Source organism: Stomoxys calcitrans, chromosome 3 (assembly GCF_963082655.1).
Source record: "Stomoxys calcitrans chromosome 3, idStoCalc2.1, whole genome shotgun sequence".
NCBI lineage: Eukaryota > Metazoa > Arthropoda > Insecta > Diptera > Muscidae > Stomoxys > Stomoxys calcitrans.
In genome coordinates this window covers 41,322,102-41,346,330 of record NC_081554.1, presented here as the reverse complement: position 1 = coordinate 41,346,330, position 24,229 = coordinate 41,322,102, and the positions used below count along the sequence as shown (strand labels likewise).

The 24,229-nt window shown below is 34.9% G+C and overlaps 1 protein-coding gene across 17 annotated transcripts in view; it reads left to right on the top strand.

The window, feature by feature from the left end:
* Positions 1–24,229, top strand: part of LOC106083694 (multidrug resistance-associated protein 1) — a 105,306-nt gene that overhangs the window by 65,575 nt on the left and 15,502 nt on the right. For 2 of the 17 annotated variants that reach the window (XM_013246870.2, XM_059365796.1), the window contains exon 11: positions 20,755–20,975. The exons of the other annotated variants lie outside the window; for them this stretch is intronic. In XM_013246870.2, coding sequence (XP_013102324.1) covers positions 20,755–20,975 — 221 coding nt within the window. The remainder of the gene's footprint in view (positions 1–20,754; positions 20,976–24,229) is intronic. 17 annotated transcript variants of the gene reach the window in all.

Below are 24,229 nucleotides of genomic sequence, written 5' to 3'. Positions count from 1 at the left end.
CTTTTTGTCTGATAGTCTTGCCAGGAGTCGAACCCAGGCGTTCAGCGTAATAGGCGGACATGCAAACCTCTGCGCAACGGTGGCCTCCGTCCCAAATGTAGCGTCAAATTTTATTTGACCTAATGTCACTACAAACACGGTTCAGATAAATCCGTATCAATTCCTAGTTTATATACAATTCCTATGATATGCCAGCCTCACCCATTATCGTGGATATAATAATGAAAGAATTACTTGACCAATGTATTGACAATAAACTTAGAGTTTTAATCAAATACATTGATGACCTATTCGGGATTGTAAAGACTTGTGCAATAGAGAGTAGACTGGAACCACTTAACAGCTTCCACAAACAGATTAGGTTCACGGTAGAAGAAAGGCACAATGGATGCCTTCCATATTTAAATACCTTGGTCATCAGAAAGGTAACTGTAATCCGAACGGACTGGTATCGTAAGCCAACGTCCTCGGGTCGTTTAATAAATTTCCATTCTTGCACGCAAAAAACTAAAACGTTTGAGTCATTTTTAGGACAAACAAAATACTTTTATCTCTTACGCGATTCTTGTGAGTTGTTAAGGTCAATATGTTTCAAAATGCAAATAAAACAGGTTTATTTCATCCTTTTCTCGACGTTTCGTCGGCTTTTTTCCGACTTTTTTAAGAGTTTATTTATTGAAATCTATCAACAAAAGACGCATTGTTAATAGAAAAAAGAAGAAAAAGTCAAAAAGTCGAAAATAGTCATAAGTCGAAAAAATAAAAAAAAATCGAAAAGGTCCAACAACATTTAGAAAAGTCGATAAATCAAAAATTGTCGAAAAGTCGAAATGGATTTAGTTTCAAGTCGATTTTTGCCGCTGACTACTTCAACAATTTTTTTAACCATGGTTGCAATAGTTATAAGAGTTATATTTACAAAGAAAAATATCGAAAATAAAATTGTGCGTTATAAAAAAGAAAGCAAAAAACTCATAAACCCCAAAAACAAAAGCAATCCTATAGAAACAATATGGGGTTCAAGTACCCATGGGGACGCTACAACCCCAAAACTCCTTCAAACAGACATATTGGAGCTCATGTCAGAATGCGGCTCAAATGAAAGGCATTGAGGAGTAGATGACGAATATGGCATGAATATCAAGCCTAAGTAATGGGGCATATTAGCCAAACCTGGGTATATGGGACTCAAATGAAGGATAGTTTTGGAGTAGGTCACTTTAGGTTTTAACTCCTAAAATAACCTCAAATAAGTTTATTGACCCAACATGTCAATATGGGACTCAAATGAAATGAGAATAGAAAACGAATCGAATATTGGATATATTCGGGCCAATTGTTTGGCGGTACCAAACACCCAGAAATCGTACATATTTACCGACAATGAAAATATGGGGCTCAAATTAAAGATATTTGGGAGAAGAGCACGAATGTGATTTTCATATTTAAGACGAAATATCTAAGGGGCCATCCGAGCCCAAAAAGAACTCCGTTTTACTTTAATTTTCAAAAACGCCAGATTTCGAAGATTGGTGGCCAAAGCAAGCTAACATTTTTCTGCGCTATTATTTGACTTAAAAACAAAAATTTGGTATCCATTGTTACGGCGGGGTGCCTAGGGTTTCCACCCCTCAAATGATATATAGATCAATCTAGACAATATTGTATTCAAATGAAAGGTATTAGAGTAAACAACGAATATAATAATAATTGATGATCTTCAAAAGCTCACAAGATTTGTTATGCATTGCGATTAGAAGCTGTATCAAGTTGCGAACCAGATTAGGGAATACGTAGCGCACATGTTAAGTCATAACAAGTGTGTTAAAAACGACACCCTCCGTGTCATCACAATTAAAACTAATAAAAACGTAGTAAGTTTGGCCGTGCCAAATTGTGCATACCCACCACCTCGGAGAAATGTGTTATACTGTTCATTTCACTATATCAATAGTTGTATCCAAATACGGGCCACTTTTCATCATATTTGGCTTAGGTGCCCAGAAATCTTATACCAGTCTCAGCAGTTAAAAAATTCGCCTTTTATGGTCTTAAGACCCTAATTTTGTCAAATTAGAAAATATATGGAAATGTGGCATATTTCAGCTCAATATCTCAATTTTTGAAGGTGGACAACAGACGGAACTTTACGACTTTACCCTATTTTGTAGGATCGGAAATTGATATTTCGATGTGTTGCAAATCGAATGACTAAAGAATAGTCCCCCTTTCCTATGGTGATACCCACCACCATAGGAAAGGAAAAATATATGTATTTTGGTGGATATGTAAACATGCCATGATATTTTCTGTTGCCGAGTGTAATTATTCAATTGCAATAACGGTTAATCAAATCCAATGGTTTAATCGGCTTTACACGTCAGAAATCGAATATTAATAATGAAAAAGGCGCAAAGCCTAATTTTTCTGTAAAAACGTTTTTTCTGGAAAAAAAGTCGACTTTTGGATAGTCGAAAAAGGCCGAAAAGTCGTCTTTCTGATAATCAAAAAAAAAAAAAAAATCGAAAAGTAGCCTTTTTGATTATCCGAAAAAGTCGACTATTAAATTTCACTTTAGATCCCTAGTCTGTAAATATTTCCATACATTTTATCATATCGATTTAGATTTACATACACCTCACTTATGTATTGCATCAAAAATTATCAATATCAAATTTTATTTAGATGTATATATATTTACATCTATTTAGATGTATATATATATAAACTTATTGGTATCTTCCGACTGATAGCATCCATACTACAAAAAAAACTATCATTATGAAATAGTAGAGGGTGCTTAGGTAGTAGGTTCATATGTAGTGGGGGTATCAGTAGTAGGTTTTTGTAATTTTTATTTTTAAATTATTTTCAATTTAACCAATCACATTGAAGAAACCTAGACGTTAATAAACTGGAAAATCTTACAACAAAGCGACATTTATCAATGAAGAAATGTTGTAAGATGGCTGCAAGAATCGATTTGTGGTCTAAAACTTCCATATGCGTTTTCATTTGGATTTAAATATGAATACCAGAAAGCTATCATCTGTAGGCTTGGCAGATGGTTGCAGTGTCTTTTCGGCGATCAATAAAAAACTTTTCATTATAATTATAGCTTTCTCATAGTCTAATTAAAATGACTCTCTCAACTTTTGAAAAAAAAACTTACATAAAAAAATATGAATTTATTGATAAGCTTACGGCTTATGAACATTAATTTCTTTATTTTATAACAATATTTTAGAATATGTAACAAATTATAACTGTATATGTTTACATTATTTTACAATTAACATTTTATATTTTTTACTATGTCTGAAAATAAAATTTTATTTAGTAGATTACTGTATTATTATGAAGTTGAAGATTTTAAAAATACTTTTTTATCTAACTTATGCTGGAAAATTGGCTTTTCATTGAAATGTTCTTTATTAAACATCATTGTTTTTTTTTATTTATATATCTAAAAAATTTAACACACATACATTTTTCCCAAAATATTTGTATATAGTGATATGTTTTATGGGTGCAAATTTGTCGTGTGAAATGGGTGCTTTGTTAGGGTCCAACACACTTTTTTCTCAACTCTTTAAACGGGTTTTGCGAGCACCTCAACATTTTTTCGATGTTATTCCCAAGGGTCGACTTATAGATCGTTTGTCAAATGACATATATGTCCTGGATAGGATTATATCCTCAAATTTGCGAGGATGTTGTATTCAGGTGTATCGGGTAGGTTTTCCATGTTTGTTTTTTCTTTTTGTTTAGATATTGATACTAACACGAAGCTAATACTGGCACATGTTAAAGTTTATAAAAACATAAATTGGCACATATTTACTAATTAATAACTTCTAAAACCAAATTAAATTCTACTTAACACAAAGAAAAATGAAAAATTTCAAAACACATAATTAAATTCAAATTTTACTAAACCAAATTAATCCCCAAAATCAGTCACTAAAAGTGTAGTAAATTTGGCATAATTGGCAATATTGAATTGTATAATATAATGCTTTATTAACACAGATAATTGAATATACTATGTACCTTTTAAATAAGCCACAGGATTATTTGACATCGATGCATGATGATAGCCAACATTATTCTTCTTTTTCTTCAAATATAATGTTTTATATTTAAAACAAAATGCTTTTGTGGTCCATGGTATTGTGCCAACTGCCAATAACTCTCTATTGTATATATTTTCTATATATTTTTTTGATAAGATTTATCCATACAACAAGCATAGGATTTCATATTTCACATAATTTCCGTTATCATCAATTTACAGCTTTCATGTCTTATTGCGTATCCTTAGTGCCACATTTGGGAGCCTTAAGAGCTGCCACAGTTTTGCATATTATGTTATTGGTTAATGTTCTCAGATTACCTATGGAATTTTTCGATACCACACCCAGTGGTCGAGTCATGTCGAGATTTTCGAAAGACATCGATGCTCTCGATGTGGTTATACCACGCCTCTCTGGTGGTATCTGGTGTGCATTTGAGGTAAATTTTTTTATATATGTGTACAGTTCAAGAAAACTGATCAGGGCCATTATTTCAATGTCCGTTTAGAGATTAAAAATGTTGGCAATAGGACAAACTGCTCGATTTTTGGTGGGTCAAGTAACTTAATTTAAACTTACACGGACATTGTAAAAGTGGCCCTTAGTATTAATAAGATAGCATATAAAATAAACAAAAAGCACAGCAAGTTCACAGTAAGTTTCACACTGTATTTTGAAATGTAATAATAGGAAAGGTGTTTATTGATGATAGCATAGAAACATTTGTTATTAACTTTAACTTTAATTTTATTTGCAAATTTTTCTACAGCGGTCAAAAAAAGTATTCATCATTAGCAAAATTGATAATAAATTCACTTATTTTGGGTAATTGAAGAAAATTTAAAGTAAACAAATAATGCAGTTTTATGCAATAGTTTATTTTTCGTAATATGTTTTAAAATAAATTCAAAAAATAAATTTAATTAGCGCAAAAAATGCAATTTTATATAATAACACCAAAAACAGAACAAAAAAAGTATTCATCATTGATGTGCTATCATCAAAGTCAAATTCAAATATTATTTGGGAATCCCCCTTTTCTGTTTTATTTAGTAAAGGAGGCTTTGCCCTTGACAGCAAATATTTAATTTCATTGAAAATATAGTTTTTGTCAAAATGGGTCGTAAGCAAAACGAGGTTTCTGATGAGGTAAAAGTTTTGATAATAAAACACCACAGGAATGGTTTAACTCAAAAAACTATCAGTGAAATATTAAATAGACCACGATCTATACAATCCATCATCAGAAAGTGGACAGAAACGAAAACTGTTGACAATAAACCAAGATCTGGTCGACCAAAAGCACTTTCAGTTGGAGATGTGCGTTGGCTAGTGCGGCAAGTTCAGAAAACTCCGAAGACAAATGCGACCATTCTTCGTAAAAACACTATGGAATATTTAGGGAAGGAAGTTACTACACAAACAATTCGAAATACACTCAAAAGGCATAGTTACAGAGGAAGAACTGCACGTAAGAAGCCCTTTATAAATAAAATAAACCGAGTGAAAAGGCTAAACTTCGCAAAAATGTATGTAAAACAGCCCGAATCATTTTGGAAAACAGTCATTTTTGCAGACGAGAGCAAGTTTAATCTTTTTGGGTGCGATGGAAAGGTGTACAGAAAACCAAATACAGAGCTTGAAGAACGAAACACAGTTGCTACTGTAAAACATGGTGGAGGTGGTTTAATGGTTTGGGGGTGTATGGCGGCTTCAGGAGCGGGAAATCTTGAAATTATTAATGGAGTAATGGATCATAAGTATTACATTGACATTTTAAAGAGGAATTTAAAAGATAGTGCTGTAAAACTTCTGCTTGGTAATAACTTCCAATATTATCAAGATAATGACCCCAAACATTCTGCTTTAAATACCAAGATGTGGATGCTGTATAACTGCCCCAAAGTCATTAAAACTCCTCCTCAAAGTCCCGACTTGAACCCAATTGAACATCTTTGGGAACATCTCGAACGCAAATTGAGAACGCGCAATTTTGCGAGCAAGAGTCAAATGCAACAGGTGATAATGGAGGAATGGACTAATATAGACCAAAATATAACCGCTAAATTAGTCCAATCGATGTCAAACCGTTTAAAAGAAGTTATAAGACGCGGTGGTCGAATAACAAAGTATTAATTTTTTTAAATTATGTTATTTATTTTTTTGTTTTTTTGCAATGATGAATACTTTTTTTGTTTAATTTTTTGTGTTCAGCTGTAAAATGGCCCTTTTTGTTCCAATAAATACTATTTTTTTCTTTAAAAACAATGAAATTGTGTACATATATATCACACAAGCACTACTGCATCATTAGTTTAATATGTTTTTATTCCAATTGTCTTTTGTAGACTTATTAAAAAAAAAACATTGAATGATGAATACTTTTTTTGACCGCTGTATATATATAAGTTTAATGAATAGGTAGGTTATTGTTGTTTTTGTTTTAACTAACATTTTAATTAACGTAGTTTTCATTAGCATTTTGCAAGAATTTTCAAAAAATGTATGTATTCGGTATTATTTGGATTAAATGAGAAAGATAAACATTTCAAAATTATACGTAATATTTATTTAAATACCTTTCTTCGAGCTCTCGACATGAGTTCAGGCAATTGGTTTTTATGACAGTGCGATTGTTCTTTTCAGATAGAATGTCCCTACTTCCTACCGTTGAAATAAACAGATTGCCTTCAAAAGGTCTACAACCATTTGCATGTGTAATTCAGATAATACCATTTGTAATTCAGAAATTTGTACTCATTTGGATTTAAATATATATACCAGAAAGCTATCATCTGTAGGCTTGACAGATGGTTGCAGTTTTTATGACAGTGCGATTGTTCTTTTCAGATAGAATGTCTCTACTTCCTACCGTTGAAATAAACAGATTGCCTTCAAAAGGTCTACAACCATTTGCATGTGTAATTCAGATAATACCATTTGTAATTCAGAAATTTGTACTCATTTAAAATTCAGAGTATTTCTAATGATCTTCAGATATTCCATATGTAACTCAAAACTGCATTCAGAATGTAACAACTCCATTTCTTATTGAGTAATAACATTGGAAAATTAGATAGATATATGATTTGAAATACAGAGCTTTCCATTTGAAATTCAAAAAAAATTCCTTGAACGATGAGAAAGATGAAAATGGCTAAGGTTCAAAGGGTATATCTTGCAGGAATAGGACTTATTTTGGAATGTAAATGTCAATACAACTTCTTCTATGACAGACTCTTAATATTTTAGTGGCCGCTGTCCATTATTTAGAGTATCCAAATACAAATATTACATTGGTTTTGATTTTAATTAATACTATTTTAATAGGGTTAATTTGAGGTAAATATGGAGCTAATCTTGAAAGATGCCACTGTAGCGCAAAGGTTAGCATGTCCGCTTATGAATCCTGGGCTCGAATCCTGGCGAAACCATCATTGCGCTTAAACTTGAATCGGACTGCACTCATTGATATGTGAGAAGTTTGCTCCTTTTCCTTAGTGGAATGTTCATGGGAAAAATGTGCAATCTTAAAAGATATGCAGAAGACAGCGAAACTATCTTTTGCAGTCTAAAGTAGAATAAAGTGTTGTTAACAATTAAAACAAGTTCTGACAACTGGTTCCCCATATCCACACATAGTGCTGCCAGGTCTTTTTCGTAAAAATTGAGAAAAAAATGTTTTGTGAAAAACATCATCGAATCGTCACACGCAAAATTCTTTTTTTTTTTTTTTATTTAGACTTCTCAATTTTCGGTGTGTAAAAGACCTGTGAAGCTCAAATAATAAGGGCTGTCGTTTGATTTACTATTACTTTCAATATAGCCATAAATATTCCAATATTTCATATAAAGAGACATAATTTCGATTAGATTTCCCCTAAACATAAAATATCAATAAAATCATAGAGTTTTAATGAAGTTTTCTCCAAAACAAAATTTTCCTTAAACACTAAATTTCAATTAATTCTTTACAAAAATTTATAAACATTTTTCTCATGATCAAATTTCAGTGAAATCTTGACTAAAGACAAACTTTCAGAATGGTAGGATATTAAAACTCTAAAATTGAAAATTTATTGAAGTTTCGATTTCATCGCAGAACTTTTTCCATTAATATTTAATACAGGGCTAACAAAGAACAATTAATAATACATCTTGAAAATGATAGGCGTTTTTGGCACAAAAAACGATATAGTAAAAACTCAACTGTACTACTATATAACCCTGTACTACTACATAACATTGTACTACTACATAACCCTATTTTCCAATATAGGCCTGATGACCTTAATTATTATGTGACTTCCAAGTTAAAAAAATCGTCAAAGCATAAGGAGAGTGAAAGCAACAACCGTCAAGCGTCAAAAGGCCAAATTATCTTCGTCAAAATGACGTCACGTCTGGTATCCCTGTCCACCCACTATAAGGAAACCGTCTAAACCCACAACTTTGTATCATTTCCTCTGCAGTCTCCAAGCCGTCTAACCATTTTAATGACACTACTTTGACTATTATAAGGTGTGTATTTGGTCTTCTTGATGTTGCTAGAGTCGGAATTTTTTCTATAGCAGAATTTGGTACTTCTTTCAGTTAATTTTCCTGTCTGAGATTACTGCGAAGTTTTAACATTGGGACATTGAAATCATTTTGTTTTAAAAACATGAATCATTGGAGGCGACCAATTATTGTCTTCCTTGCAAACATCCACATCCTCAATAAACTATTTCCTGCTGCATCTTTTTCTTGTACCATGGGATCTAGCCCTCTGCCAATCCCATTCTTAGCATGTGTCTGAGTCTGAAGATATTTGTTCATAAAGCAAAATATTGGAAGTATTATTTACAAAGAATAAATCTGGAAGGGTATTAACAGTTGACAAGAAATGAGTAGGGTTTGTACTATAAGTAGAGAAGAGACCCAAACAGATTGTCTCTAACAGCGAATTTACAAGAATATTGGAATTAAAGTCTCCAGTTATACAGTTTCGAGATTTCGTTCTCCACTTGGTCTTTCCATCGAAGTTTGGATCTTTCCCTTCTGTATTTAAATCATCTGATTTGCACGAAATTTTTCATTAGATTTTTTTTTTTCGATGCCTGCAAATGTTTGAAAACATTTCATCAATATCGATTCACATTTTCCATACACCTCTCTTATGTATTGTATCGTCCGATTTTTCCATATGCATTAGAATTTATATGGTAATTGATATCTCAACATATCTCGACATGTATTAAATTTAGATATAACACCATGTATTTACCCTTATTCGGGCGTAGCAGCTAAAATTTAAAGCCAATCTTTTATGTCTCATATATCGTAAATGCCAATTGAGTCTTGATTTATAGGATTCATTCTACAAAAATATATCTTCACGGAGTGCTCACGAGGTGCTTAAGAAGCTGGTTCTTCAAATAGTAGGTTTATAAAGTAGTTGGTTCATCAAGTAGAATGCTTATCAAGTAGTAGATTCATAATGTAATAGATTCAAGTCGTAGGTACATCAAGTATTGCAAGTTTGCTACACCATTTCTTAATATGTAGAAATTCCTTGAATTTTTGTTTTTATACCCACCACCATAGGATGGGGGTATACTAATCTAGTCATTCCGTTTGTAACACCTCTAAATATTGATCTTAGACCTCATAAAGTTTATATTTTCTGGAACGTCTCAACATTATGATTCGATCTAGCCATGTCCGCTCGTCCGTCTGTCGAAATCACGATAGCTGTCGAACGCGTAAAGCTAGCCGCTTGAAATTTTGCACGTATACTGTATACATATACATATACTGATGTAGGTCTTTGGGGATTGCAAATGATCCATATCGGTTCAGATTTAGATATAGCTCCCATATAAACCGAACTCCCGATTTGACTTCTTGAGCCCCTGGAAGTCGCACTTTTTGTCCGATTTGGGAAAAATTTTGCATGTAGTGTTCTGTTATGACTTCCAACAAATGTGCCAAGTACGGTTCAAATCGGTCTATAACCTGATATAGCTCCCATATAAACCGATCTTCTGATTTGACTTCTTAAGCTTCTGGAAGCCGCAATTTTTGTCCGATTGAGCTGAAATTTTGCACATAGTGTTTCGTTATGACTTTCAACAACTGTGCAAAGTACGGTCCGAATCAGTATATAACATGATATAGCTCCCATATATACCGATTTGCCGATTGGACTTCTTAAGCCCTTATAAACCATAATTTTTGTGCGATTTGGCTGAAATTGTGCACATAGTGTTTTATTATGACTTCCTACTACTTTGTCAAGTACGGTGCGAATCGGCATATAACATGATATATCTCCCATATAAACCGAACTACCGATTTGACTTCTTGAGCCTTTATAAGCCGCAATTTGTGTCCGATTTGGCTGAAATTTTGCATGTATTGTTCTGTTATGACGTATAACAACTGTGCTAAGTACGGTCCGAATCGATCTATAATCTGATATAACTCCCATATAATCCGATCTCTCGATTTGAGTTCTTGAGCTCTTACAAGCCGCATTTTGTGTCCGATTTGGCTGAAATTTTGCATGTGGTGTTAAAAGATCCAAGTACGGTCTAAATCGGTCCATAACCTGATATAGCTTCCATGTAAACCGGTTTCTCGATCAATATTGTTCGGTTCCTAGAGCTATGTACAATAAAAAAATATATGTCCTTCAACTAAATTTATTTTGTATAAATTTATAGCAGAATCCTTGGTGGTAGGTTTCCGAGATTCGGCCCGGCCGAACTTAGCACGCCTTGTTAACTCTGCCGGCAATCACCTTGAAAATCTCTAAATAAAGTAACATTGTACGATTGATACAAAAATTGGTTTTTGGTTTGGTCGCAACTTAAACTTCCATATGCAAATTCGTTTGGATTTAAGTACATTTTCCTGAAAGCTCTTTAGACGATTGAAACGTCTTTTAGGTGGTGATTCTATTCTATTGATATTCATTCTCATAGTAAAATAAAACCCACACTCTCCCCTTTTCATGAAACAAACATTAATTTCTTTATTTTAATACAATAGTTTAGAATATATCACAAATTTTAAGTGTATATACATATATATGTATGTATATATAATAACTATTTTTGGTTATTTCTTACTGATGCTGGAAACTTGGCTTTTCATAGAAATTTTTTATTGAACTTGTTTTCTTGTATTTATGTATCTTCAAAAATTTAACACATAAATTTTTCCCAATTATTTGAATATAGCGATATGTTTTATGGGTGAAAATTTGTCATGTCAATTGGGTGCTTTGTTAGGATCCAAAAGATTATTTTCTGAGCTCTTTAAACGAGTTATGCGAGCACCTCAACTTTTTTTCGAAGTTGTTCCCAAAGGTCGACTTATAGATCGTTTGGCAAATGACATATATATCCTGGATATGATTTTATCTTCAAATTTGCGAGAATGTTTTACTCCGGTATTTCGGGTAGGTTTTCCTTCCTTTTTTTAGTTAGTTATAGTAATATGAAGATAACATTGGCACAAGTTAAGTTAAAAAAAATTGGCACAAATGTACTAATAAAAACCATAATCTCTAAAACAAAATTTAATTTTATTCAACTCAGCAAAATAGTAAAACAAACTCATAATTTCAAATTTTACTAAACCAAATGAATTCCTTAAAACCTGTTACTAAAACTGTAGTTAATATGGCATAATTGGAAATAATAAATTTTGTTATTCAATGCTTTTTTAACTAATAACACTGTGAAACACAACACAAGAATAACGGGAAGCTGCACAGATTATGAAAGAAGAGGCAATAAGAGAAGAAACATGTAACGGCGTTTTGGAAGTTTATATCGAAAAGTCATCTAACAAGAGGAGAAAGTTGACGCCTTCTGATATATTTACGGCCTTATTAACAATGAAAGAAATGAAAGAAATATGTCAAATAATCCTGTTTCAAATCTACATTAAGTTTTGTGAATAAGGCCGTTAAAAACTACTGACGTTTGGCTCTTGTTTTGAGCTTAGGTGTATTCAGATATCTACACTCAGACAAATGCTTATCGTAAATAGGTGTTAACTACCTAAATAATACTCGTTAATCCATGATATTTGTCAACCATTAGATAAAAGTTCCTAAGTGTGAGAACATAAACGTAGTACGAAAAAACTAACTACTCGTGAGTATAGATAAAATAGCGTAGAATTCAGGCGGTGTTAGTGATTTTCCTTAAACGATTATTTCTGAAATAAGCGATAATTTTACTAAACATTGGCAAAAGCATATCATCGCTGACAATACCTTTTCTGAAATTGATTACTGAATGAACTACTTAACAAAATAAAGATTTTTAGTTCAATATAACTAAAACGTTCATTCCCATTTCCATTTCTTGAGTTCACTAATACATGCTCGAAGTTAAGAACAATTTAATAAACACACTTCTAATGGTGAAACATTGTGTCTATAAATAGAACATGACAAAGCTAATCAAAATAAGCATGGCCTTCTTTGATGAAAAGAAGAGAGAAAAGGTTTTGCCTTTATGTTGTTATTAAATATTGAAAGGGGAAAATAATGCAAGACTTAAGCAAATCTTGTATGGATGAATGCGTAGAGCCTCTGCTTTGTAAACAGAAGGTTCTTGGTTCGACTGGGACAAAGGGTAAAGTTTTATTTAATTTATAATTGCAATGTTTCATATGAAATTTGTATTCTTTACACAATAGCTTAGCAATTGATAGCGTGGGGATGGGAGACAGGCGGAAATAAATGGGTTGAGTAACTAACATGTGTCCAATTGGATGCTCCGGAGTGTTCGGAAAAAGCGATTTTTTTTCAATATTTTCATCTTTCATTTTCAATGCTCTTTAGTTCATATTTTACCTGTGGGAAGTTGAAAATGGACTAATACTATGTATAAATAATTTCGTAACAATAAAGAAATTGTTGAACTCGCAACGAGCATATTATTCTTTAGCGCCATAGGAAGTTCAACATTTCCCAAATTTAGTTAATTTTAACTAGTGTTGAGGTTCAAAAATTTTAGAGTGTATAGTAACATTTTATGGTAACATTTTTGTAGAATGTTTGATCAGGCACAAATTCATTTTAAATCCGTTTTTTAACCTTTTTTAAAAAGGGACCTTATAGACCCATATAATGAGTCGACTGATAAAATGTTCCACAAGAATAATATTGCCTAAGATGGGGGTATACTAATTTCGTCATTATGTTTGTAACACCTCGAAATATGCGTCTAAGATCCCATTATCACATTTTAAGTCGATCTAGCCATGTCCGTCCGTCCGTCTATCTGTCGAAAGCACCCTAACTCCCGAATGAGTAAAACTAGGCGCGTGATATTTTGCACAAATACTTTTAATTGGTATAGGTCGGTTGGGATTGTAAATGGGTTAAATTCGCAATTCACGTCCGATTTGACTGAAAATTTGCACGTGGTGTTTTGGTATCACTTCCAACAACTGTGCTAAGTATGGTTCAAATCGGTTCATAACCTGATATAGCTGCCATATAAACCGATCTTGGGTCTTGAGTTCTTGCGCCTCTAGAGGGCGCAATTCTCGTCCCATTTGACTGAAATTTTTAAGGTGGTGTTTTGGTATCACTTCCAGCAACTCCGCTAAGTATGGTTCAAATCGGTTCATAATCTTTTATAGGTGCCATAAAAACCGATCTTGGGTCTTGACTTCTTCAGCTTTTAAAGGGCGCAATTCTTATCCGATTTGGCTGTAATTTTGCACGTGGTGTTTTGGTGTCAGTTTCAACAACTATGCTCAATATGGTTTAAATCGGTACATAATCTGATATAGCTGCCATATTAACCGATATGGTATCTTGACTTCTTGAACCTCTAGAGGGAGCAATTCTCATCAGATTTGGCAGAAACTTTGTACAACGGCTTCTCCCACAACCTTCAACATTCGTGTCCAATATGGTCTGAATCGATCTATAGCTTGATACAGCTCCCATATAAACCGATCTCCCGATTTTGCTTCTTGAGCCACTACAAGGCGCAATCCTTATCCGTTCAATTAATTTATGATCCGGACCATAAATTAAAAGGACTATAACTTCATAATGTCCAATAGCATAAAAGTTCTTATTCACTATTCTTTGTTTGCCTGAAAAGAGATACCGCGCAATAACTCGACAAATGCGATCCATGGTGAGGGTTATATAAGATTCGGCCCGGCCGATCTTAGCACGCTCTTACTTGTTGCCTTTGCTTTCATAATCTCTGCAATTTTTTCCTATTGTTTTCGAAAATGTTAAATTTTGTTCCACAGTGTAATTGCATATTCTATGTACCTGAGTATTAAAGAAGCAACATGATTTTTTGACATCGATGCATGATGATACCCAAAATTTTTCTTCTTCTTTTTCTTGTTCATTAAAGATTATGATTTGAATTTAACCCAAAATGCTTTTGTGGTCTAGATATTGCGCCAACTGCCAAGAACTTTATTGTATATATTTTTTATATATAATTTATTTCGATAAGATATATCTAAACAACAAGCCTAGGATTTCATATTTCACATAATTTCCGTTATCATCAATTTGCAGCTTTCATGTCTTATTGCGTATCCTTAGTGCCCCATTTGGGAGCCTTAAGAGCTGCCACAGTTTTGCATATTATGTTATTGGTTAATGTTCTCAGATTACCTATGGAATTTTTCGATACCATACCCAGTGGTCGAGTCATGTCGAGATTTTCGAAAGACATCGATGCTCTCGATGTGGTTATACCACGCCTCTCTGGTGGTATCTGGTGTGCATTTGAGGTAAATTTTGTTTATAAATATATGTGTGATATGATTAGGGCCATAATTTCAATGTCCGATTAGAGATAAAAAATGTTGTCACAAGATTCACTGAATAAGGTTAAGCCAAGCGATCAGCCGACATAAAATTTGTTAATTTTTTCCAGTATTTGGCATTGAGGATGTCAACTGTTCTCTTTTTACATTAATTCTTTGTTTACGTTTCAATCCGCAAATTTGACATCCTTAATGATGTTCATTGCGCCTATCCACTTTATGTTTTCGCAAGTGACCTAACCTTCTATTAGTGAATCCTGATGTTGGCAATGGGAAAAACTGTTCTAGTTTTTGTGGATCAAGCACGGACATTGTAAAATCAGCCCTTTGTATAGTAAGATAGTGCATAATTACATTATATTGGGTTGCCCAAAAAGTAATTGCGGATTTTTCATATAGTCGACGTTGACAAATTTTTTCACAGCTTGTGACTCTGTAATTGCATTCTTTCTTCTGTCAGTTATCAGCTGTTACTTTTAGCTTGCTTTAGAAAAAAAGTGTAAAAAAGTATATTTGATTAAAATTCATTCCAAGTTTTATTAAAAATACATTTACTTTCTTTTAAAAAATCCGCAATTACTTTTTGGGCAACCCAATAGTTCAAAAGCACAGCAAGCTCGTTGTTACACACAGTAATTAGATATTTACTATGATAGGAATTTTGTTTATTAATTATAACATAAAATCATATGTATTTAACTTTAAACAATTTAAATTGCTATTGTAAAAATCTCTATATAAGTTTTATGAATAAGTCTAAATTTTTTTTAGGTTATTGGTTGTTTTTTGTGAACTAACATTTTAGGTATTCATTGATTTCATAGCATTGATTGAGAATTTTCAAAATATTTATTTTATCGGTATTATTTGGCCTAAACGAAAAAGAGGAATATTTCAAAATTACTCGTATATGTTATATACATCCTTCTTTTATTCGAGCTCGTGATATGAGTTCAGGCAATTGACTTTGATTCCTAATTCTAAAAATGCGTGCAATTCATCTCTACAGTCATAGTCGATGGAAATATCACAGCAACAAGCAACACCTTCTAGTTTCCACCGTTAGTGGTAGTCTGCCATTAGACTCATTTACACTTTTTCGAGTATTGCGATATCACAGAAACAAGAGAAGGAAGATGCTTTCTAGTTCCTATCGTTGAACCATGCAGATTGATTTAAAAAACCCAACAACTTGCAAAAGTTCACAACCGCGAAATCAGACAAGTTCTCAAAGTAATGAAAACCTAAAAGGGCGGTCCTTCTGATAGCCAGTGCGGGACACACACACAGCAATTGTTCTATAGTCTCTTCTTTCTTGACGTCTCCACGGCTTATGCTAAAGTCGTTACTTGCAATCTTCAGTCTGCCAGCATGTTTTCCGATCAGACAGTGACCTGTCATGACGGACACAATGCCTGAGATGTCTGTTCTAGCCAGCAATAGCAAAGCGATAGATCTCTTCAAGTTTAGATATGAACATTGGACATAATTGTCCAATGTTCACAACCCCCCTTTGTGATCATCTATCATTCGTTGCCCTTCGGGCCTGATCCTGAAGACTTAGCTTACATTTCTCTATAGGCAGGGTTCGAATTGCTGACTTCAAAATAAGGGCAGCAAAACAAAAATAACTTTGCTTTACATTGAAAAATGTTCAAGCAATTCAAACCCTGGCTTTAGGCATACCCACAGATTCCAGTTCCCCTGGAATGTGGTTAGTAAAGAGTGGCAGTCCTTTACAGCCTCACTTAGACTATTTTTAGTCAATTGTAAAACCGACAGACCAAGGTCTCTGGTGGAAATCGAACCCACGACCCTCGCACTATAGTCCGAGTACGCTATCAACTCGTTTACCGGGGAGCCAATGGGTAAGGTAGTTCCTAGTCTCGTAAGCTTGTCTGCTGTATAATTCCCTAGGATATCTCTGTGGCCCGACATTCAAGGGTGGTTTTTGAATTCAGAAATACGTTCCCCAGTGATTTAATGGCTGCCGGGCTGTCGGAGAAGATATTTATGACAATCGTCGTTATGACATTACATCATAGCCATTGCACCACTTCCTTAATTGTAAGGATCTCCCCGTGATATATACCAAAGTGGTTGGGTAACCTTTTCGATGTGGTCAGTCCTAGTTCTTCAAAGTACACCCCAAAGCCCACCTGGTCGTCTAGTTTGTATCCGTATTCAAGTATATGTATATGTTCTAGTACCAGGCATATTTTTATTCCTATCGGTTCTATCAGAAGTAGGAGTACAGTACTTTTTACCAAAAAGCGGTTCAGGCAATGTGTTATCCGGCCTGGAACATCCGGCATTGCAACAAAGATAATACAGTGTCCATAGCCGTCACATGACCAACGAGAAAGCTCACTTAGCCACCCGGGAGTGGTCGCAGCAATTTGTCTAGCCACATTGTCCCGAGCAATTAGGTGTAGCATAAAATTCATTGCACCAAATAGTATCGTCCTCAGTGCGGCTGTGATACACAAGCAAGTCATGCTTCTGATCCGGTTGAGTATTGAATAGTAGGTGGCCTTTTGAAGCGCCGTCCATCAGACCACAACACCATACAATATTATAGGTCTGACAACTGTGATGACCAAATTTTGTGGAACACGCTTTAGTATTTAAAATTCTGGGAGTGGTTAAAACTTTTTTGGGGGGTGCTTAGCCCACCCCAGGGGCCTTTTTACGCCTATGGCAACTGCAGCATATATATGCAGTGCATGACACGCGGTTTAAACGCCCCAACTTTTACCGATGACTCTCTTGCAGGTGTATACGGCAAGAGTTGCCTTTCTTTCCCTTTTCAAAATGTTTGAGTTGAAGTCAATTCAATTTTCTCTCCAGCACAACACACAGGTATTTGCGCTACAATGGAACATTATCTTCTCCCAAGGAGACAAGTGCCACTGTGGGTAACTTGTATCTTCTGCTGAAAAGAACTACTTATATCTTGCACGGATTTACGCCTAGACCGCTTTCGGTACCCTACTTCGCTATCGCACGTATAGCTTCCTCTAAGAGTGCTGGGAAACTTTCCCCTAACAGCATAGCCACGTCATCAGCATACCACTTTTAAACCTTTTTCTTCCAGAGACCATAATATATTGTTAATGGCTATATTCCAAAGTAGAGGAGACAGTATACCTCCTTGAGATGTTCCTCTATAGATACCAAAACTGCCGTAATGCAGCTTCTAGTAAGTAAGTTATTGATAAATTTTCTAACAGTAATGTTGATACCCAGAAACTCCAGCTCCTTCATGATTGACGTCGGTTTTACATTACTGAAAGCAACTTTAATGTTCCGAAATGCTACCATTGTATATTGCTTGACAGTGAGAGAACCCTCTATGTAGTAGACTTTCCCTTACTACAATATATGCATGCCGAGACAGGCGATCTCCAGAGATCTTTGCCTAAGATGTTTCCATCAACCTCTCTAGAGTCTTTAGCATAAAGGACGAACAACTTTTGCCTTCGTGTGGTAAGGTTTTTCTGCTTTTTGAATGAAGTTGACCTTTGTGTCTCTGCTGATATAAGCAGAGTATATCTCCCTAAGCCAAGAAGCCAGTCTATCGGACACAGATTGTAACTCAAGTGGTGATACATTGTCAAAGCCCGGTAATTTAACAAAGTGGAAACTTTTTATCGCCCAAAGCATCTTAGACTCAGACACAATTGCCCCAACAATCTTTTCTGGCGTCACATTGTCCTTTGGAGAGTTCCCCGTGAAATGTGTATCAACGAGTAATTCTAGGGTTTCCTCACTAGACACTGTCCATACATTCTCTGAAATATGACCGTTATAGGTTGCGAGGATAAGATCTTCCTTAGCCTTAACGCCTCAGATGTATCCTCCACGGAGCTGCAGAATTCCACCCAGGATTTGTTCCGAGCCTTTCAAGCCAATTTGCCTTGTATTTTCTTAGCTCTCCTTTATAGGCGCCCCAATTGTGTGGTGCGCTTGTGGCTTTCACCGTATTGAAGAATTTTCTGCAGCTTTTCCTTAGACCAACCAGTTATGGGGTCCACCATAGCGGTCGCTGTTTTCCCCTTGCCTTGGCTCTAGAAAATGCTGACATAAACTGGGTGTTTGAAATTTTGCATAAATAGTTCTTATCGGATGGGATTGTAAATGGGCCATATCGGTCCATGTTTTGATAAAACTCCCATATAAACTGATCTCCGGATCGTACTTCTTGAGCCTTTAGATAGTGCAGTTCTTACCCGATTTGGCTAAAATTTTGTACTGTAACATTTTCTATGACATGTGCCAAGTATGTTTGGAATCGGTCAAAAACCTGATATAGCCCCCATTTAAACCGACCTCCCGATTATACTTCTCGCAACTCTTATTCTACTTGGCTGAAATTTTGCACAACGGCTTCTCCTATGACCTCCAACATAGTTGCTAAATATGGTCTGATTCGGTTCATAACCTGATAAAGCTTCCATAAAAACCGATCTACCGATTTAATATCTTGAGCCCCCATAAGGCGCAACTTTTATCCGATTTGGTTGAAACTTTACACTATGACTTCTACAATTGTCTCCTGCATCCAAGCCAAGTATAGTCCGAATTGGTCAAAACCCAAAATAGCTGCCATAAAAACCGATCTCCCGACCTACATCCTACGTCCCAAATATGATCTGAATAGGTCCATAACCTGATGTTGCTCCCATATAAACCGAACTTCCGATTTTACTTATTAAGCCCTATAGGGGCTTAACCTGGAACCTGGAATTTTGCACAATGCTTTCTACTATAATCTCCATCACTCAAACCGACTATGGCCCAAATTGGTCTATAACCTGGTATAGATCCATAAAAAACGATATAGTACCAAAATTTCAGCCAAATCGGATAGCATTGGCGCCGTTGAAAGCTCAAGAAGAATAGAAAGATTGGTTTATATGGCAGCTTTACCAAAACATTGAACGATTTAGCCCATTTACAATCCCAACCGACCTGTACTTATTTAGTACAGGTCGGTTGAAATTGTGCAAAATTTCATGCACCTGGCTTTTCTGTTTCGAAAGTTAGCGTGCTTTTCACAGAGACTTCGAATATTACACGGGTGTTTACACACTTTTGACGCTCACGGTATATACATAATTGGGACTCATCATCATTATTTCAATGATTTAAAAACGGAATGACTATGTTAGTAAACCCCCAACCTATGGTAGATGGCGTTAAAATTAAAGTGACGTCATTTTTCTCCATACTATGTATGTAACCTAAAAGTTAATTTGTTAAAGAATAATGTTTGAATTGAAATGACGTTCATTTTAGATAGGAAGTTACTTAAAATAACCAATGAGAAACATTATGTTATCTGAAGTATCTCCACGAATGATTTTTGTTGTGGTCATTTGTTTTATTTTATAAATTCGAATCAAAATTTTGACGCTTGTGCTTGATTTTTAAATTTGTAGGGTGTCTGTCTGATTGATATTGTATGTCATATGTTGACATATGTATATTTTTTTATATTTTGCCAATTCATAATGCTAATGAAAACTTTCGCTTACTAATCTGCCAGAATTTATTGTTCAGTCTATTTTATATGTATGCAAAAAAATCCTTTTCCAAAAAAAAACATTTGTGTTAACATCAGTAGCAATTCGGTGCCAAAAACATTGAATAAGAGAAATATTCCAAAGAAACCCGATGATACTATGTAATACTTCAGGAAGGAGCTATTCTTCGTGAAATTTTCTATGGAATATGTTTACATTTCAATGTTTTTTGTTGTGGTGCCCTTCATCATTATCACTTTTTCCCCCTTTTCCCAAATCCTTTCGTTTGTTTTTTTGTTTTTGATAAAATAAGTTCATTAATTTTTTGCTTTTAGCTGTGTCTTCCTATGGTTTAACCTTAGCACCGTGGCTAGCCACTTTACGAGCTGCTCGTGTTCTACACAGAGAACTGTTGATAAATATTTTCCGTTTACCTATGAAATTTTTCGACACCACTCCAGTGGGCCGCATAATGTCACGATTTTCCAAAGATATAGAATCATTAGATACCACATTACCCGAACTATTCGATGGTTATATTTGGTGTCTTTTCGAGGTAATTGTTTTGCGGTTTAATTTTTGATTTCTTATCTTTCTTTGCACCCACAACCTATATTGAATATGAGATACATAAAAATAGAATTGGAAATACCAAATATAAAGGAGGCTTTAGTAAAATAGTTAAAATTTGAAAAAAAGCCAATGGATCTGTATCCCAAACAGCTTCCACTCGCTTATTTGTTGTATATTCGCAGCTTAAGCTTAAGATGTTCAATTGGAATACAAATTCATTCAAGTCAAAATTTTAAGAAGAGTAAGACAATTTTACTCCTTTTTTTAAAAAGCTATGAGATTGGGGGCGAAAAATAAATATTTTTTTTTTCGATTTAAGTAAAATCTAGTTTTCGTCTAAGAATGATTAAAACTCATTACTATGAAATCCTGATTTGAAGCCTCGTTTCTAAAGCCAACCAATACCGAAATCCGTGAGCGGACCTATAAGGCGATCAGGGAAATATGGAAACCAAATATCCCTCAAAAGTCCCCGATCTGACGTAAACGCCGATTAAGACTCGACTTGGGATTCAAGTCAACATTTGAAGAAGTTTAAGTATGATTTTAGTCCCTTTTCAAAAAAAAAAAAAAAAAAAAAAGTAATCGAGGGCAAAAAATTTTTTTTTTGTTTACATAAGTAAAATTTTATTTTCCCCTAAGAATGATTCTAAACCCATTACCATGAAGTGCAAATTTGAAGCATTGGTTCTTAAGACAACCCATACCAAAATCAGCGAGCGGACTTATAAGGCAATCATGGCAATATAAAAACCAAATATCCCTCAAAAGTCCCGAACTGACATAAACACCGATTAAAACAATATGGAATTCAAATGATGCGAATCTGATATCCACATCTATATAAATACTAGTGTTTGCGGTCCCTATTTAACATACTCCTAATTTAAAAATAATTTATATTCGTATTTAGCTCTCAAATTCCTTTCGTTAGAATCCCATTTTGTCCCATTTTATTTACATGTCCATTTAGGTCAAAATTTTAGGGTGGGGCAACACCCCGGGAATTGACCCAAAATCCTACATAATTGCCTATTCTACTCTCAAATGCCTTTCATTTCAGTGCCATATTATCTCGTACGGCGTTAATGTCTATTTGGGGCATAATTTTGATATGGGGCGATCTGCCTGGGAATAGACCCCAAATTTGTCTATAAATTTCCTATTTTACACTTAAATATTTTACGTTTGAATCCCATATTGTACCGATCGGTCTACATGCCATTTTTTGAGGTTTTTAGGGGTGGGGCGGGCCTCTTGGGACTTGACACCAAACTTTTATATAAATTTCGTGTTCTACTGCCAATTACCTTTCATTTAATACCCCTATTTCTAAAATCTGTAAACATGTAATTTTTGGGGGTGGGGCGTGCCCCCGACACTTGGAGTCAAATTGTGATAGCAAATTTGTACTCTACTCTAAAATACATTCCATTTGATACCCATAGTGTTCCAATTGCTAAACATATCCGTTTGCATCGGTTTTGAGGTTGAGCGTCCGTCCACCCGCGGTTATTTGACCCCAAAGTTTTATACCAATTTTGTGTTTTTGAGTTAAGTTAAGGTGGAATACAAAATTTCGGAGGCCACCGTAGCGCAGAGGTTAGGATGTTCGCCAATGACGCTGAACACCTGGGTTCGAATCCTGGCGAGACCATCAGAAAAAAATTAACAGCGGTGGTTTTCCCCTCCTAATGCTGGCAACATTTGTGAGGTACTATGCCAGATAAAACTTCTCTACAAAGAGGTGTCGCACTGTGGCACGCCGTTCGGACTCGGCTTTAAAAAGGAGGCCCTAATCATTGAGCTTAAACTTGAATCGGACTGCACTCATTGATAGTCAGAAGTTTGCCCCTGTTCCTTAGTGGAATGTTCATGGGCAAAATTTGCATTTGGCATACAAAATTTCACTTAAATCTTCGAAATGTGGCGTTTTTGAAAATTATGGTTAGGGGGAGGGTCCGCCCCTCGCAAATATCACAAAATAAAGTACCTTTTTTTCATCCGGGGGCACACTCTATCATCTCCGAAAATTTAATGAAAATCGGTTTAGCCGTTTTTGATTCTACAAACAAATAAAGCACGATACTTTAATTTTTATACCCTCCACCATAAGATGGGGGTATAATAACTTCGTCATTCCGTTTGTAAGACATCGAAATATTGGTCTAAGACCACATAAATTATATATATTCTTGGTTGTAAATGGGCCATATCGCTGCATGTTTTGATATAACTGCCTTGAGCGCTATTCTTATCCGATATAGCTGAAATTTTAAACTATGACTTTTTCTATGACATTCAACATACGTGCCAAGTATGGTTCGAATCGCTCAAAAACTGATATGACTCCCATATAAACTGGTCTTCCGATTATACTTCTCGAGCATCTAGAGAGCACAATTCTTATCCGATTTGGCTAGCGTTTTTCACAATAACTGAACGTTTGCCAAGTTTTATTTGAATCGGTCTAAAACCTGACATAGCTCCCATATAAACCGATCTCCCAACGGCACTTCTTAAGACCCTAGATGGCGCAGTTTGTCTGATTTGACTGACATTTTGCAGAAGATGGGTCAGTTCTTGTATAATTTGGCTGAAGTTTTGCAGAACGATTTGCATTACGACTTCTCCTATGACCTTCAACATATTACTTTGATTGCCTATAAAGATGTACTGTGCAAAGATCTTGACAAATGCAATCCATGGTGAAGGGTATATAAGATTCGCCCCGGCCGAACCTAGGTAGCTTTTAATTGTAATAATTGGATTCAGTGCTGCCACTTAATAAAAGTATTTCCTACCAAAGTTTAAGAAAAATCCTACCAAACCCGACCAAAACCTACGAAATATTCCACAAGCGAAAAGAGTCGGACCACCGAAGAGTTGGTCATTTTGCCATTTATAACACATCAAATATACATTTTCAACCCTACAAAGCATACATACTACATGGTCGTTATATTCATAGACGATTTCCGACCGCCTTTTTGGTTGAAATCAGTTTACAGCATCAAGTTCATAGATGAGCTACATATATCTTGAAATAAAGCCCTTTTTACCAATCTCTCGATAAGAAATCTTGAACTCATAAAAGTCATAGTTTTGTTTCCATTTTAAAGAACAACTATGCCGAGTTTGGATAAAGAGATCTCTCGATATAAGGGTTTGAGCTCAAAAATGCGCTTTTATTAGCCATTTTCGTTGTTACAGTGCGTTGCATGATCTCTACATCTG